At 47.9% G+C, this 18,276-nt stretch overlaps 1 protein-coding gene across 1 annotated transcript in view; it reads right to left on the bottom strand.

Annotated features, from left to right (window-relative positions):
- Positions 1–18,276, bottom strand: part of SLO2 (slowpoke 2) — an 86,911-nt gene that overhangs the window by 40,320 nt on the left and 28,315 nt on the right. The window contains exons 9-15 of the mRNA XM_084587610.1: positions 13,850–13,999; positions 12,775–12,992; positions 10,964–11,180; positions 9,341–9,446; positions 7,394–7,566; positions 6,186–6,257; positions 5,941–6,075 (exon numbers count right to left, since the gene is read on the bottom strand). Coding sequence (XP_084443736.1) covers positions 5,941–6,075; positions 6,186–6,257; positions 7,394–7,566; positions 9,341–9,446; positions 10,964–11,180; positions 12,775–12,992; positions 13,850–13,999 — 1,071 coding nt within the window. The remainder of the gene's footprint in view (positions 1–5,940; positions 6,076–6,185; positions 6,258–7,393; positions 7,567–9,340; positions 9,447–10,963; positions 11,181–12,774; positions 12,993–13,849; positions 14,000–18,276) is intronic.

Raw genomic sequence — 18,276 nt, 5'->3', positions numbered from 1 at the left:
ATGTGCGAGAGACACCCAAGTGGCCAGCCGTGGGAGCATCATGGAACTGTTCAAGGATGGTGGAACGCAGGTGTTGTGGAACGACGAGCAAAAGGTCTGTGCCATCTGGTCGCATATTACGTCGGTATAGGGTGTTCTCGTGGAGCACAAATAAGGCGAGAGATGGGTCAGTGCGGTCGGAGGTAAGACGGAGGATAATGGAGTGAAGAGAAGGATCTAAGTGCTGTTCCTTGGCAATGTTGGCAAAGGCGGAGACAGACAAGACATATGCATCATCGTCAGAGTCTGTAGGACTAGGGGAGTCGACGGGATGACGTGACAAACAGTCTGCATCTTGGTGAAGCTGGCCGGACTTGTACACGACGGAAAAGGTGTATTCTTGTAATCGCAGCGCCCAGCGCCCCAAACGGCCAGTAGGATCTTTGAGAGAGGAAAGCCAGCACAAGGCATGATGGTCTGTTATCACAGTAAAATGGCGGCCAAACAAATAAGGGCGGAATTTCGTAATAGCCCAGACAAGCGCCAGACACTCTCGCTCTGTAATAGAATAATTTTGTTCGGGTGTTGAGAGGAGGCGGCTGGCATACGCAATCACCCTTGTACGGCCGTGTTGTCGCTGAGCGAGTATAGCTCCTATTCCATGGCCACTTGCGTCGGTACGGAGTTCAGTATTGGTGGAAGGGTTGAAGTGGGCCAAGACTGGTGGCGTAGTTAGAGCAGCAATAAGCTCTGAGAAAGCTGCAAGTTGTTCAGGCCCCCAATATAATGAAACGTCTTTCTTGAAGAGTTGGGTGAGCGGACGAGCAAGGACTGCGAAGTTCGGGACGAATCGTCGGAAATAAGAACATAGGCCAATAAAGCTTCGGACATCGCTGGATGAACGCGGAGTGGGAAAATCTCTGACGGCACGTATCTTGTCAGGGTCAGGCTGAACACCGGAAGCATTAACCAAGTGACCAAGCACTTTGATTTCCCGATGGCCGAAACTGCATTTCTTTGAGTTGAGTTGAAGGCCGGCGCGGCGGAATAGCTCGATAATGGTAGAAAGGCGAGAGAGGTGGCTGTCAAAAGTGGACGAGAAAACAATGACGTCGTCTAAGTAACAAAGACAAGTCGTCCACTTGAAGCCGCGCAGCAATGAGTCCATCATCCGTTCGAAAGTTGCAGGGGCGTTACATAGGCCAAAAGGCATGACTTTGAATTGATAAAGGCCGTAAGGGGTGATGAACGCTGTTTTTTCACGGTCTCTCTCGTCGACAGAAATCTGCCAGTAGCCGGAACGAAGGTCGATGGATGAAAAGGAGCTGGCTCCGTGCAAACTATCAAGCGCGTCGTCGATGCGCGGAAGAGGATATACATCTTTTTTGGTTATCTTATTCAAATGACGGTAGTCAACGCAGAATCTCCAACTGTTATCCTTCTTCTTGACCAACACGACAGGGGATGCCCAGGGGCTACTGGAAGGCTCGATTATGTCGTTCGCTAACATCTTTTCGTCCTCCGTTTGAATGACGCGTCGCTCGGCAAGCGAAACGCGATATAGGGCCGCCTGTGAATAGGACTGGCGTCACCGGTGCCAATGCGGTGGGTGACAACTGTCGTTTGACCCAATGGGCGGGTACCGAAGTCGAAAAGGTCACTGTAGGTAAACAAAAGCTTGTGTAACACAGCGGCGAATTCAGGTTGCAGATCAGCTGCAATCATGCTGTTAAGCGGATCAGGGCGCGATGTGAACGACGAGGGGTTGTTGGCAGGGACGGCAGTTGTATGATCTGTAGACAGAGCTGAAATGGCACAATCGGTAATCGGGGACAGCGCAGCTAATGAAATTCCCTCGGGCAGAACTTGAGTTGAAAAGCTGAAGTTAAGGACAGGGAGAGTGGTGCGGTTCTGGGAGATGTGCACAATTAGATGAGGAAGGGTGACGTGCCGCTGCAGCATGACATCAGTAATGGGACAAGCGAGATAATCGCCATCTGGGACGGGTGGAAATGGCGACATAGGGATGTAAACGGCAGTTTCAGGAGGAAGGCGGCTAAATTGTGCTGATCGAAGGCGGGGTGAGCAGGAGGGGTCTTCAGAGCAGAGCGGAAGGTCCAAGCGAAGTAGGACGCTAGAGCAGTCAATAAGGGCAGAGTGGGCTGTTAAGAAGTCAATGCCAAGGATAACGTCGTGGGGGCATTCATGTAGGACGGCGAACAACACTGGGGCATGACGGTCAGCAATTGTAACTCGCGCCGTACACATGCCAACCACGGCAGCAGGGCTGCCATTGGCGACGCGAACTGTGGACGAGACGGCTGGCGTAAGGACTTTCTTGAGGCGACGGCGGAATGAGGAGCTCAGAACGGACAGTTGGGCGCCTGTATCAATTGGAGCAGAAACGGGAACTCCATCCACAAGGACGTCGATACGGTTATTTTGTAGGGCAGGGGTCAACAGAGGTTTTTCGGTCCGGGTCATAAATGCAGCGTCACCTCCGGGAGCTGCATTGACTAGTTTTCCGGTATGTGGCCAGAATATGACGGTGGCGAACTGCGGCGAGGAAGAGGAGAACGCGAACGTCGTGCTTGCGGGGATGGTGAACGGTTGGCAGCACGGACAGTGGAACCGGGATCAGCAAGGGTCTGGTCGGGGCGAGGTGGGGAATAGCGAGGGGCATAGTATCCGCGGCGGTCGACGTAGGTGTAGCGACTACGGCAGTGGCGGGAAATGTGGCCAACGCGAGAACAAGTAAAACAGATGGGGCGATTGTCGTGGGTACGCCATTCATTTGGGTTGCGGTAACGATATCGGGGCGAGAAACCGGCGTTGGTTGAGGTGGCAGCAATTACTGGAGGGGCAGGTCCTGAATCCGTGGTGTCGGTGGTGCTGGTAGAAGGGAGGCCCATATTCGCAACCTCTTGGCGAACAACAGCCTTAATAAGCGATATGGTAGCCAGGGCGCTGTCGGGTGTATGCGACAGCGAGGCCACGGGAGTCATTGCCTCAAGCTCTTGGCGGACAATGCGTGTCAAAGTGTTCTCGTTAGCAGGCGGTCGAGGAGTCTGGATATCGATACAGGAGGAGCTAGCAGCCGTGTTCGGCAGCCGGTCGAAACGGTGAGATATGCGCCTCTGTTTCGCCTGCTCGAAACGTCGGCACACCTGTAGCACAGAGTCCACGGTGGAGCAATCCCTGCACTACAGGAGGTTGAACGCATTGTCGGCAATGCCTTTTACTATATGGCCGACTTGGAATGGGAGCAGTTAGGGATAAGGCTAGATGGAGAATACCTCAGTAATCTGCGATTTGCTGATGACATTGCCTTGCTAAGCAACTCGGGAGATGAACTGCAAATAATGATTGATGACCTAGACAGGAAAAGTAGAAAGGTAGGCTTGAAAATCAATATGCAGAAGACTAAGGTAATGTTCAACAGCCTCGGGAAGGAACAGGAGTTTACATTAGGTAGCGAAATACTGGAAGTAGTAGGCGAATATATCTACTTAGGACAGGTAGTAACCGCAGATCCGGACCATGAAAAGGAAATAACAAGAAGAATAAGATTGGGATGGAGCGCATTTGGCAAGCACTCGCAGATTATGACTAGCAGCTTACCGGTATCGCTCAAGAGGAAAGTATACAACAGTTGCATCTTGCCTGTACTCACCTATGGGGCTGAAACGTGGAGGCTAACCAAGAGAGTTCTACTTAAGTTGAGGACAACCCAGAGGGCTATGGAACGAAAAATGGTAGGGGTAACATTAAGAGATAGAAAGCGTGCAGAGTGGGTCAGAGAAATAACTCAAATTAACGACATTCTAGTGGAAATTAAGAAGAAGAAATGGACATGGGCAGGACATGTAGTGCGAAGAGAGGATAACCGATGGTCGCTGAGGGTAACAAACTGTATTCCAAGGGAAGGAAAGCGTAGCAGGGGGCGGCAGAAAGTTAGGTGGGCGGATGAGATTAAGAAGTTCGCAGGGGTCAAGTGGATGCAGCTAGCACAGAACCGGGTTAAGTGGAGAGATATGGGAGAGGCCTTCGCCCTGCAGTGGGTATAATCAGGCTGATGATGATGATGATGATGATATGGCCGACTTTATCCTCCTCAGGCATGCCTTGGTCGACTTTGCGGCATAGAGACAGGACGTCTTGGATGTAAGTGAGAAGACTCCGTAGACGTTTGAGCGCGAGAGGCGAGCGCTTTTTTTGGCGGCAATGTGGCGGCCAATAGGCTTTCCGAATAGGTCCTGCAGCTTCTGTTTGCAAATATCCCAAGATGTTAGCTCGTCTTCGTGGGTTTCAAACCACACCCGCGTGGTCTCAGCCAAGTAAAATATTACATTCGCGAGCATGAGTGTGGCATCCCACCTGCAGTGCTTGCTCACGCGCTCGTATAGGGATAGCCAGTCGTGTACGTCGACGTCGTCGGTCCCACAGAAGGTTCCGGGGTCACGGGGGTGGGCCATTACAACAGCAGGTGCGGCGGTTGTAGAGGTAGAGGCGTCGGTAGTCATCGTGGTGGTTCCGATGTGGCGGCCGCTGCGGAGATCCAGCTTGTGACGGGGGATCGAACAGATTCACCTCCACCAAGAGATGTTACGTGGAAAAGTGGAAAATTTGCAGTCCCAAAGCTGTCCGCACAACTAACGTTGATGAGGGCACCGATTTCACAACACTCAGCGTCGTCGTCTTCTCCGAGTCTGTTGCACTTCTTCATCCTCACCACGAACAGCGAATACAGCTAAGTAACAATATATATATATATATATATATATATATATATATATATATATATATATATATATATATATATATATATATATATATATATAAATATATTTTTTTTTACCGGCATTAAAAAAAGTCCGCCAAATTAAAAAAAAAAGAAAGGCGACCACCTAACAGATGTGCTACTTCACCGTCCCAAGAGGCGTCTCAGAGAAAAAGCCCGATACTCTCAGGACCGCTGTCCCTGACGTGACTTGGCATGTGCACTGGGTGGGAGGTAAGGCGCCAGCAGCTGTCATGGAGTAACATTGTTTTCGAGGCCTTTGGTTTATGACCGCTAGATAAAGCTACGTTAATTGCACTGGTATTTAAGCTCGCAGTTTTAAAGGATGATCTAAATATTCTCCATTAACACTTTATTCTAGAAGCCACAACTTTAAAAGTCACCTAATCAGTATTTATTAGTTAATCAGCTCGGGAAAACAAAATAAATCAAGCAGACTACAGGCCAAGCGACTCTCAACAATATCCAGTCGGGATCGCTCAGCTAGGACACTCCGTCCACATTTTAAAAGCTTAGTGACATTCCGCTGGGGCGCCCTCTATAGTGGACGAATGAAGCCTAAGTGATGAGGTGCAGCCTTTATCAAAAGTTGAGGCTTTAATAGGTCTGTTTTTGGCCAATACAATGCGACCCATTACGCATCGCCAACTCCCAACTCTCTTGAAATTGAGAGAAACTTTCAGTCTTCATCACTCCGAATTTTAACTCGGGCGCTGCAAGAGAGCCCCACTACACGGCTGAGAAGCCAACCCGCCGGACTTGTTACTTTTGACCAAGACTGTACATACGAGGTCGCAAAAATAGAAAGGAAATTAACAATGATGTGGCTAATGTTAACTCATAGAAGCGGTTATCTGACACCTAACCTTGCCAGCTCTACGGCGATAAGCGAAATGTTTGGAAATGTAAAGCGCACCGAATAACTTCACCGTTTGTTTAAAGAATTCTGAACATCCCTTTTTGCGCGTATACGCACGAACGCAAAATTAGCGCCCCGCCCGCACATGGAACCAGTGCCCCTCTTACTCGGCCGCCTATTCATATGACACTTTGGTTGCTGATTTATTCAAGGGACAGTGCTCGTAGCGCCCTAGCGACCGCCGTGTTGGTCCTATAGTTCGCGCCTGTCGTGTCAAAGTGCAGTGCCAGGGCGGCCTTACTTGAACATAGTCTGAACTGCAACGATGGTGTTGCAGTCAGCCAGATAGTCTTCTTCGGCCGAGTTGGATGATTCCTTGTTTACTACTACGACGCTGTCGGCCAGGTTGATGCCTGCTCGTAGCAGGTCGTCCAGGCTGAAAAAGGCAACGTGAAGTTGCATTGATCGTTTTAGCGGGATCCCTACCTATGCGATCGTGTTCAGCGCCAAAAGTATGATAAAAAAGAAATAAGCAGCTCCACTCACTCGTCTATAGAACCCTGCATCCAGTACACCAAAGGGAAACATGAAATGGCATCTAGAAACGCCGCGTGAGGTCTGAAAAAGAAGCATTACGACTGAAGTTACAACCAGTTTTAAAAAAGCTGTAGCACGTTTAAGAAGAATGAGGTCTCCCAAAATGAAGCAAAGGTAAGTGCGGAAATGAACTCATCTGCATGACCCAAGCAGCATGCGCTTAAGCAGCAGAGCCTGCAGTTGCCCGCTGAATTTTGACACAAATCTTACATTCTTGAAAAATGGTGTTCATTCTAAACAAATAAAAAATTTGTTCCTCATGAGTTCGCACGCAAGTATACCATTTAGTTTTAAGTAGTGTAGGCCATACATTTCTGCAGTTTCACTGCACGTTATATCAATAAGAAGTAAAAAGAAAAAAGAAACCAATGTGGCCAGTTACAAGTGGAATTGGTTTTATTTTAAAACTGTCATTATTTGCTGCGCACAGAATATCATCAGTCGTCTAGCAAGCCAAAAAAAAAAAAAAAAAAGAAGGAAAACGCAAATGTTACTTGCTCCCGCAGGCTGCACGGATAATTTCAGAGCCCAGACTTTCTTGGCGAATACGGCCACAATTAGACTGCCTGCAGGCAGTCTGTGTAGTCTGCCTGGCCCTCATCACGGTAGAGTAGGCCTGGCGTAAAGCTCTCCTCGCACGGCGCTCCTCAAGACAAGGATACGTGTCTAGCTAATTAGGCGCTTGAAGACAGCGGCGTACAGCATCTGCTTGTAAAAAGACGGCACATCGAATAATCCACATTTGTCATTTCGAGCTGGCTGCGTTACTCTCAGTTTTTGGTTTATTTGAAAGGAGGTGAAAGCCATGGGCCGTTCGAGACTTGAGGGCCCTTAAACTGATCCGCTTCAATTTTCCTGCCGACGAAGCTCGAATTTTCGAGCGGCAGCTCCGCGTGTACTAATCACTAGGTTCACTTGCTTCGAAAGCTCGGCCGTCTACTTTTCACGCCATTTTTGCTGCGTAAGGACTCGAATGACTTTCACATTCGCCGGTGTTAAGAAAAACAAAACTTAAGGTTGCAGAGATTCTCGTATCTCTTGAGGGCTCTTTGCTGACGTATTAATTGCACACAGTGACGCTCACAGTGTTCCGATTCACGAGAAGGAAACGAAATAAAAACAGAGAAGGCAAGAGACAGAAACATCCGAGTAATTACTTCTTCTCCAGGAGTAGCACGATGGGCCTTAGGCTGTTGGGACTGTGAAAGTGTGCTCGCAGAGGCACAATGAAGTTGTAGATGCCCTTGCTGGCGAAGTCTGCTGCCAGGATAACGCATCGGTTGGGCCAGTTGTACTGTTTCGCGTTGTGGAACTCGCAGTGGTCGCATTGCTGCACGGTGACAGAGGACATGTCATTCAACAATCGTAACGCAAAATGCATAGAATATCGTTTGAAACATGGCTGTCACTCGGGATACAAATGGTGGATGCATGGCAGCGATATAGAACGGCATTTGCGTTATGCTGGAAAGCATGATTCTTCTTATCGTAGAAGATAAGGTTAATCCTCGCAATTCTTGCGTATTTGAAGATGATTGTGCTTTTGTGTTATTAATTTAACAGTGGTCCGAAACACGCGTACGAATATAGGAAAGAAAGCAAAATGAAATAGCTTGGTTTATGGGGTTTAACGTCCCAAAGCGACTTCGGCGATGAGAGACGCCGTAGTGGAGGGCTCCGGAATTTTCGACCACCTGGGGTTCTTTAACATCCATTTACACCGCACAGCACACGGGTGCCTTATTTTTCGCTTCCATCGAAAAGCAGCCGCCGCAGCCAGGATGCGATCCTGAATCCTTGGGCACAGCAGTCGAGCGACCTAACCACTGCACCACCACGCTGCGGCCGAAATAAAATTAAAGCTTTCATAAGCCTTGGTAATGGTGTCGCTTTTGTTCATACGCCCACTGAAAATCTATTTCATGAAAGAAAAACGGCACCTGAAACCGATTGTTTAAGTTCGCGGAACTATCTATTTATGCTCCCAGGTATTTTTATTACGAAGTCGAAAGGGCCCGTCTGTTTATTTGTTACTGTCGCATACTTCGTCAAAGCCTTTAGTCGACCTTGACCGCAAGCGTCCCACGACAATGGGCTTACCTACCACTGTGTGGACAACACAGCTGGCGTTTAGCATGTCTGCAATGTGTGTGGGCGCCATTGTGGTCTTCGCGGTCATTCACGATGCGGGGAAGCCACACGAAACGGGGTAATTCAATCAGGTAAAGAATAAAACTAAATGCTTGGAATAGGTCTCTCCTGATCATATACGGCAGTAATCTTCATGAACTCCTTTTCTAGGCTCCGAAGATCATGCCGTCCTCGGAAGAAGCGGCTACCCGCTGAAAATCGATGCTATATTATATTCGGGTGGTTAGCCTATACTTAGCCATAGTCGGGTGCTTGGGGCTCTCGGTGCACTTGCTTAAGGTGCCATGAAGGGATAAGGATAGCTGGGAGAGACGTGTTTCTTGATTTGTAGCCGTGATTTCTAGGTGATGAACCGGGTGGGGGCCGCAGTGAAAAGGGCGAGCGGTGGCATTTCTATCGCGAGCACCTTCATGTGATGAATTAACCTCACGAAGCAGAAGCACATTGGTCAAAGTAGCTTCAACACCGTTCGGTGCTGGAGATCGAATAAGTGAGGTTGAATTACCTTTGCGATCCCGCGGCGGAACCAAACTAAACTGCACGCGGCCCCTGAGAATCACAGCGCGCGGACAGCGGGCCGTGTGCACTGAGAAAATCCAACAACCGTGGTAAACCCTTGCAAGTGAAGCTCACTGCATGCACAGCTCCGCGTGACATCGTTCAGGAGGCCATGGCGGAGGTGTACGTGCCGGAGTGAAAACTTTCTCGTATCGACGACAAAGTGTGCTTTGCCGCGGTTTCCTATATCCCTTTGTAGAAAAATTTTAATACTTAAAAAACAAGGTATGTACTTGAGCTTCTATGGGGCTTCTAAGGGGACTAGAAATTCCTTTGTAACCATATTGTTTTGTTATAATCAGTTTCCTTGTAGAGGTGTGACTTTATAGCATGACTTGCGTCACGGGGGATATTGCACTGAGTAACGAGGCACCGATACTCAAACGAGCACTTGCCTGGGCGAGCTGCATGCAGCACAGTGGTTTCTTGTCTCTAAGCAAGTAGCAGAGCTTGGGGCTGACGCCAATATACGGAGTCACCGGAGGGAACCCTTTCACAATCCTGCACAAAGAGTGTCATTTCCGGTCAGCAATAACACAACACATTCTTCCTTAGGATTTCTCCTCCCACGAACGCGAGGAGAATGCTTAAGGTAAAAGATCTGGAAACCGTCGAAATCAGATGACTTACGTACTTTGCAGCTAAACTGCTTAAATATCGCTGCAACACCGAGACACTGACATTTGATCTGGCTGGCTGACACGAATGCGATGAAAACATAAGACTCGCCTTTCTTCGCATTTGTCTCCCAGAAAAAAAAAAAAATAAATAAATAAAAAAATACTGGTATATGAAAAGCGTAGTGCCACGAAGTGCACTTTAGTTTTCATCAAAAGTTCATAATTTGTAGTCCTTTATCATGATTGGGAGCCCCTTGCGCATAAGCACTCGATTACCACCCACTGGCAGTTACAACAGAATAGGCAGAAAGACAGCGCGCTTAACAACGTAAAAAAAGAAGAAATGGACAAGGCTCCTCTGGGGAACTATCAGTCCAGAAAGCCTCCGACAATTGCAACCTACGCACTAACTTCAGTATTCCGCTGCATTTTTATTTGTGGGGCAAATGCGAGATATTGTAAGATACTGCTATGTATGTACATGCTAATGGCAGTTACCTTAGCGTCCGATGCGCGACCCAAATTTACTTTTATAGTTTTCCTTGCGTTTGCAGCGAGTATTTAGAACTGCCATAGAAAATCAATGGGCTGCGTTTTTTTTTTTTTTTTACAATAATTATGAGGCAACTGTGAGTTTTTGTGAACTTATTGATGGTAAACAGTGTAATCTTCCGACACGTAGTAAAATGTGGTTACCTGCAGCTCACCGAAGGAGCGCCCTTCGCAACTGGCTGCGAAGAGTTGATGGACATTACACGGAAGAAGGCGCATATCATGCTTCTGGTTGTCACGAATGAGCTGCCATGCGTCGAAATGCTTGTGCTAATAAGCACATTTGCGTCGTTTACACAGCAAGGTCAACGTAGGCATACACGCACATGCGCGGAGAAATTCTCGTGCCCCCAAAGGTGGCGGAAGCGTTAAATACGGCGAAGGGACCGCGAACCAAGCCCCTAACACAAGTGCACCTGTAATGATTCCCCCGTGCATTTACCTCCTCCCTCAAAACCTAACGAGAATTGAGGAGTTGTACCTTATACAAGTATTAGGGCTGGGCCGGCCCCTACTCCGTCAGTGACGTGCTGATGGGGCTCTAAAGAAGATGCAATGTCGAACACATGACCTGAGTACCCAAGGCTGGCCGCCAGGCGGATCTTCTCCACCTTTTAAGGACATGCCCGAGGATACAGCCATTAAGAACAAGACAACTACAAGAGGTTGGACTGCCGGCTACACGGAAGGAAGACCTGCTTGTGGTTATTGGACAACATTAGGAGCCGGAGCTTGCGCCGGTTTCTTGAAGACAATAGACTACACGACTTACTTTAGGTTAAAGACAGCCCCTTTCTATGTCACATGTCAAGTCTGCGAATAATAAAAAAGGGCATCCTCACTCACTCGGACTCCTCGGCGGGCGTATTCCAGGAGTTTTCGAGGTACTTCTCTTCCTCGATGCCGAGTGCGTCGTCCTCGCTGTCCAGCTGCGTGCCCTCATCGCTCTGGCCGAGGTCAGGCACGGGCGCGATGCTGGGCCGCCGGCCACGCGCCTCTTCAGGCTTCGGAACCTCCAGGTGCTGCTTGCGACTACGGAAGTCAAACCGCGACTTGCCGCTCTCTGCAAGAATAAATTATTGGTGTGTGCGACGAAAAATGTACAGATTCACGACACAAGATCGCGAGCCAGTGCTCGGCCATGGCCGCCGGAACCCACGATGAGCATTGCGATTTTAAATATATATGCTGTGCAGTCGCGTGAAAACTGCAATTGGGGTTAATCCTAATTAATATCAGTCAGAGCCATTCAGCGTTACTTTGATTTGGCAGTCACGTCCCATTTATTTTGTTATCATCAGCCCTTTATTTTCACAAAGAGCATTGTAGTTGGTTCTTTGATACTGTCCGCGTTTCCTTTTGCGTAAGGCATTTGCCTTACGCAAAAGCCAACAGCAAACACCATAACGCTGATAAAATATAGTAGTGGTTCCCAGTGTAAAATAATAATTGTAATTTCTCGGTTTCAGGCTGTGCAGTGCTCCGCTATCGGCGCATTGTGGGGGGTACTAAGGTAAAGTAAAATCATCTGCACATTACTCAAGAACGGAGAGCGCGTTGATTTTCATGCCTGCTTCAAGAAATGAGAAACAAAATTGGTAGCAATTGTTGAAGTCCCTAAGCTTAACGGCGAATATTACAAGACGCTCCTGCGTATCACTTAACCAAAAACCTTCACAAGTCCTCTTGGAAACGGCGCATAGTGAAAGAAAAATGAAAGTGCCCACGATTAAATGCATCCACGCCGAGGATGTCCAGTTTGCAACTCCCAGAACGTCTCATGCCGCGTAGCAATACTGATGCAGACATTCACCACTTGTTATGGGCGAATGTCTGCCTCAGTATTCTGCCACCGAAGCCGACGAGAATTCGGCATCTGGTAGCAGTGGGTTCCTCGCCGAACAACCCTTCATCTTATATTCCTTGGACGCAGGGGCCACATATTATTCGCTCTTGGACTTTATTAGATCGGCCAACCTATTCTCATCATTTTATTACACCTTTTTTCTTATTTTCATTTCACAAATTCATTTATGACCTGAGATATAAACAACGTTGTCACAAAATATGTATCAGTTTTTGGAAAAATTTGTTGTCGGGCTAGTTGGTTACTATCTCATAAAACCATAAAAGATTAGATTGAGCAAAGAAAAAAAAAACGATTGCGATTTTCTCTCCACCGACTGCGGCATTGCCCGTGTCCACACGGAGGAAGCTGAGTGTACGTGGGTATAAATAAATAAATAAATAAATAAATAAATAAATAAATAAATAAATAAATAAATAAATAAATAAATAAATAAATAAATAAATAAATAAATAAATAAATAAATAAATAAATAAATAAATAAATAAATAAATATTGTAAGAGATGTGTGACCAGTGTAAAAGCAGAAAGAAGAGGAAGACAGAGACGTCACGCGCCGAAGACAATGAAGTTGTGAAGACGACAAAGCGGACGACGCTCGAGCTGCCGCTGTGAACGCTGGCCTTCGTAGCTGCTACGATAAGATAAATATATTGCTGTGCAAACCATCTAAACCGCTTCATTACAATGTATATATACATATTGTGTTCGACGGCTGGTATACACAGCTCTTAAACTTGACTGAGTATTCAGAGAAGTTGCTGAAGTTTTGGCGTCCGCGTATACGAACCTGTCTTAGCCTTGGCATCGGCGGCGGCCTTTTCTGCGCTCTCTTGGGGCTTGGCGTCATCCCCAGCGGCGGGCAGGAAGGCGCTGTTCTCCTCTTTGGTGATGTTCATGTAGAAGCAGATGTCTGATCCCTTCATGATGTAGGCCGGCCCTGGATTGAGTAGCACCGGCCACTGGCCGTGCACGTCCGTCTGAACCCCCACCAAGGCCACGCCGTACCTGCGAGAAGAGGATTGCGACGTCGACCTACTTTCCTCTAGAAGACACAACACGCTTTTGGGGCGCAGGTCCGGCAAGTTAGTCGTAGAACACGCCGCCGTATCCTGACGGGTAAACTACCAATGATAGCCAGGCACAGCGCTAGAAATTTACAGTGAGTACCCGTTGGAAAAGTTCCACTAGTATGCAGCTAGGTTTTACTCAGGCTGTTTGATACCACGTAATCATCCGGCTTATTCAAGGTACGTGAAAGTGGTCCGGATGATCTGCGGGCAAAATGACGAATTTAGTCGTTGTTGCTTGTTTCTGCTTGGTACTGAGATAGAGCTGCCACGCAGAACCAGGGTTGCGACAGTTGGCTCAGCCCGAGGTCGTGGGTTCGACTCTCAGTTACGGAGGCTGCCTATAGACTGAGCATAGCGTCGAACACTGTTCCAGCTCGTACAGTGTCTGAAAGCGCTCGCCGGGTATGCGTGCTCGCGGGGTTCACGCTAGCGCGCCAGCTAAAGTAATGCGTTTACTACGCACAATTCACAGGACTACTCAATGCGTTGAACATACGCATATATCCAGCACGAGAAAGCAGAGAGTAGAAGATTTGAGCAACGCCCTTGGTGACGTTCTTGAGTGCGGATTCTCAGAGACCTGGACTTTACGTTTGTCAGTGGCAGCACCAGCATGCGTTCTTCGGAAACCCGACGCTCACCACGAGGCGCTGTCACCAGTGCTCTTTTAGGCCTGCGGCCAGAAGAAGCGTCGAACGATCGTTCTGGAGGTAACTTCATATGCTCGCGTGCGGGAGGCAATGATGGGATAAAAGAGAAAGTATTAAAAAAGAAAAACACAAGCCCGCTTACTTCCTGTGCGAGTGGAAGGATGCGTAGGTGAAGCTCTTTCCCTCGTACTCGCCGAAGAAGCGGCTGTCCGCCAGCCGGATGTGGTAAATCTCGTTGCCCGAGCACTTTCCGTACAACCGGTGCCACTCTTCAGCTGACGTCTGGCCCTCCCTGCGACGGGGCATTCAGAAGGGAGCGCGCAGCTGAGGAAAAACTCGGCGTGTTTCAGCTAGCGCTGGAGAGGCAAGCACAGTTACCGCGCTATGGAATTGAAGAGAGAGAGAGAGAGAGAAAAAAAAAAGAGGAACAGGTTGGGAGTGAGCAAAATAATTGTTGATGTCACTGCAAGGCGTACCATTCTAAAGTTCGGACCATTTGGAAAGGCTTAAAGTGATGCAAACTGTCGAAGGCTATCACGACGAGGGTCCTGCCTTCGCTTTTTGGCACGGTTATGCGCGGTATGGCAATCGTGCGAAGGTGACTGGCTTTCCTGCACTACTGAGGTTGATCAACGTGTTCTCTCTCTGCGCTTGTGGACTGTCGTTACTTCGTCTTCTGCAGATGCACCTGCCTGCATAATTATGTAATGAATTCTCTTATGACGGCGCGCATCAAAGCGTTTGGATGTCTCCCGCCCCAACAGAAAGTCTAGAACGACAAAAAAAAAAAAAAAGGCGAAATAATATATGCCATCTGCAGAAGACACTGACCCCTCACAGCCATTCATCTGCCCACATTTCTTCTTTGTTATCGGAGTGGCTTTCGCCTAATCTTTCGCCATATTAAATACCTATTATAGAAATGCCCTTCACCTACACCTCCTAATATTAGACAGACTTTGCACCTTCGTATACGGTAGCGGTGCCCCTAAAGCAAAGCGACACACGCGAACGAAAAAAAAAACAACAACAAACAATTATCCTCGAGGCGCGCTCTTCCAGCAGATGGGCGTGCGTAAAGTATGAGTGTATGCGGTAAACATGGCAGCTGATAATGGCCGCACTTTTGAAATTAGCCACACCAGCAGCCCTGACGAAGCAGTGCAGTTGTTCCAGAGAGCACGCGTTCCAGTAGGGACACCTGTAAATGCGCAGATTACACGGTAACCACTGCCTAATCGCGAGTGCGGTTGGGCAAGCATGGCAGCGCGTAACCATTCTGGCCGTATACTAGCCGCATGGCTGGGCTAAAACTCTTTACTATTCGGATATTTCCGGTCCGTGCTCCCGATGATCGCTTTCTAATCGGTCACACTTCAGCCAGAGCGTTCACTGTAACCTGCGTAAATGGTTCTAGCGAAAACACTTGTACTGTCGTTACAACTGATGAACAGAGCGATAAATACTTCTCAAAGGAGGAACTTCGACCAATGGGGTCGACCGACTGTCATGACTCCGCGGTTAGTCTCATTTCGCGGACGCACCTGTCACTCTCCCGCCACTTCACGCCAGGAGATTAACCACGCCATGAGAACCGATCAACGCTATTGGCTGAAGGACCTCATTTGAGGCGCGTTTTGCGCTGCATTATTCTGCCCCCCCCCCCCCCCCCCCCCCCTTTTTTTTTCTGATTGGAGACACTTTATCAGCCGGGAGGGGTGCGGGCTGCACGCCGACACTCCACTACGCACAAAACGGCCACGCATGTCATCACTAATAATTTCCCAAGTGGAGGCAAACACATCTAACTTATATGTTATTTGAACTTAGCTCCGGTCACCAGTACTCTATGTGCCATAGAGAACAGGCCTGACAAATCAACAGCTCTCAGTTTACCACACAGAAACAATAAAAGAAGTGGCCATTTTCCTCTGTAAGCGTGTGTTCGTACCCTGTCAACGCCCCATCAGGCGGGGGTGCGTTTCAGAGCCCGGTGGTTTTTACTCAGAGCACCCTAATAAATTATTCATCAATGCTTCTTGAAAGTATGCTACTAATTTGTGTGAGCCACCGTCTACTACATCTATTTCCATTAGTTTGCGAATTCGTCGTGGTGCTTTACGAGCTTAGACAGACTGTAGGTGGCGGTCCACAGAAGTCATTATTTGACAAATCCGCGCTTTCTGGAGGAGAATAACTCATTTTTCTTTCTGCGTTGTGGTTTTTTAGATTCGTAGGCACTTTTCGGTGTTGATAAAATTTCTGACGGGGGATGAGGCCTTATTGTCCGTGCCTTACTTTCTTTACGACGAGCTTCCTTCAGTTCCCGAATTCTTGAAAACTTATTCTACAAGTCATTCAAAACAGCCAGATTCTTTTAAAAGAACGCGTCCTTTACCTGTAAAAACTGACAAAAAAGCTTGGAAATTTCCTACCCTCTCACAGCAGCCCATTCAGGGTCAAACACGCGAGCAGTTACGCATGACGCCGGTGCTTTTCTCTCGCTCGGGCTATTTAACCGTTGCCAGGCGATCCGCCGCACGTCGTGACGCAACAAAAGCGTTGCCCCCCCCCCCCCCCCCCCCCCCCTTCGTCTCCTTTCCCCAGCTTCCCGGTTCATTCTAAGTTACAAGGGCAGCAAAGAGAAAATATAAGGCGATGAAGATACCGTAGTTGCGCTTGTTGCTGCAACTTCAGCGAGAGTTAACGCAAGCTTTGTCAATTTCTTTTTAGGTTAACCATAAAACGCCCATTATCGCAGAAAATGTCCGGCGCAGGCACGCGAAGCCCCCCTTTTCCGGACATCTTTCTGGCCCAGATGGTGCATCGGAAGACTAACCCAGAAGCCTCTCGACACGGCAAGAGCGCGGTGAAAACAACAAAATTCAAATAAGTAGTTGTATCGTCTAGCAGTGTAAAGCTGTGTGCAGTAGACGCAAACGGCAAGCAGACAGTAAAGCTAACACGTACACCGCTGCATGAATCGGACTGATCGCCTGCAGCTTTTTTTTTTCTTTAAATCTCTGCCCACCTCAACACTTCATCAATCCCTACGTCATCCGGGTCTCCACCCCCTGTAAGACGGCTACCGCGCCTTTCAACGTAACTGCTTATATAACCTCTACTAAGAAGTGCACTCTGTCTAATTTCGGCAGAGCGAGGGTGCTTGTGCTTCGAGCTGTGATCGAATCAAGTGTCAAGGGCGAAAAAGGGATAATATTGTCCCTGTGCTACTGTGAGGCGCTGAGAAGCTTCCAAGCTTTTTTTTTTCTTGGTCATTTGTAACTTTCAAAACAGGCTTTCTTTTAAAAAGATCTGGCTGTTCTGGATGACTTGTACGTTAAATTCTCAAGAATTCGGGAACTGAACGAAGCTGTAAGGCACCAAAAATAACATCCTATTCTCCGTCAGAAATTTTGTGAATCTCGAAAACACGGCGAATCAGAGGAATGAATATTATATATATATACGATGTTCCAGCTAACTTGGACCAAGGGTTAAAAAAATTTTAGATAGCCAGGGAAATCTGTTGCATACATGCCAGCCCTCTTGCGCATCAAAGGAAAATTTTTGTTCAAATTATGTAATTAGTTAATTAGGTTATTCTGTTTAATTTACTTAAAATTGACTTTAGACAATAAATGCGATTTGCATAGTTGGAGAGCACCTTCAGAAACTCTCATTCCATTTATTTTGCTATAACAAGCCTCACGCGTGTCTTTTTTCAGAGCTCCGAATAAAGCCCACGAATTACAAAAACAATTACGTGAATAGGGCATTTGCACGCCACTATTGCTCTGCTCTCAACGGTGGCTTGAGAGAACAAAATTTGCGATGTTTTAACCAATTGCAATTCGGCGGGTCATTACAACCCTTTGGGGCAATTTTTAATGTGTCGGCACACCACAACTGCACCGGGTTCTCTGTTTAATGAACGGCAGCTTAAAGTTGTCACGTGAAATGACAGTACAAGGCGCAGTTAGGTGCTCCAAAAAAACGGTACGCGGAAAAAGGCGAATTAATTATTCTCGCTTTCAACGTCTACCGAAGACTAAAAAAGTACGCATATATTTACATTTAAGATATTACACGGCTAATAAAGTGTACGAGTACGAGAAAGCACAAAAGGCAGCACCTTTGCAAACTGAAGCGACAGTGACTACCACACTTTTAAAAGTGAAAACTTCTATACTCCCCCCTGTAGCTGCTTTGCCGTGTGCGCCGTGTACGCGTATTTGACCATGCACCGACGAGAAACCACGTGACAGCTATGAAGTCATTCATCCGCCGTGTGCCACCGCCAAAACCGAGGCAACCGCGCGTTCGCTTCTGCCTAGTCGTGCACGTAATAACCATGACGTCACTCAAACACATCTACGCTGGAGCCGCGACACTCACTCATGCTTGCTCTGCTTAAATAGCCACTGCTGCCTCTTAGCCGGTGCCAGCGGATCGCAACAGCTCTCGACAATTTAACGGCAGCAGTCGTCATAGGCGATACAGGCGAGACGACGCGTGAATTGTCCGCGTTACAAGTTGCGAAGACGACAGGTCGGAACCCCGTCCGTC

This window comes from Amblyomma maculatum, chromosome 1 (genome assembly GCF_055883805.1).
Source record: "Amblyomma maculatum isolate TAMU_Amacu chromosome 1, ASM5588380v1, whole genome shotgun sequence".
In the NCBI taxonomy this organism is placed as follows: domain Eukaryota; kingdom Metazoa; phylum Arthropoda; class Arachnida; order Ixodida; family Ixodidae; genus Amblyomma; species Amblyomma maculatum.
This window is presented reverse-complemented; position numbering and strand designations above follow the sequence as displayed.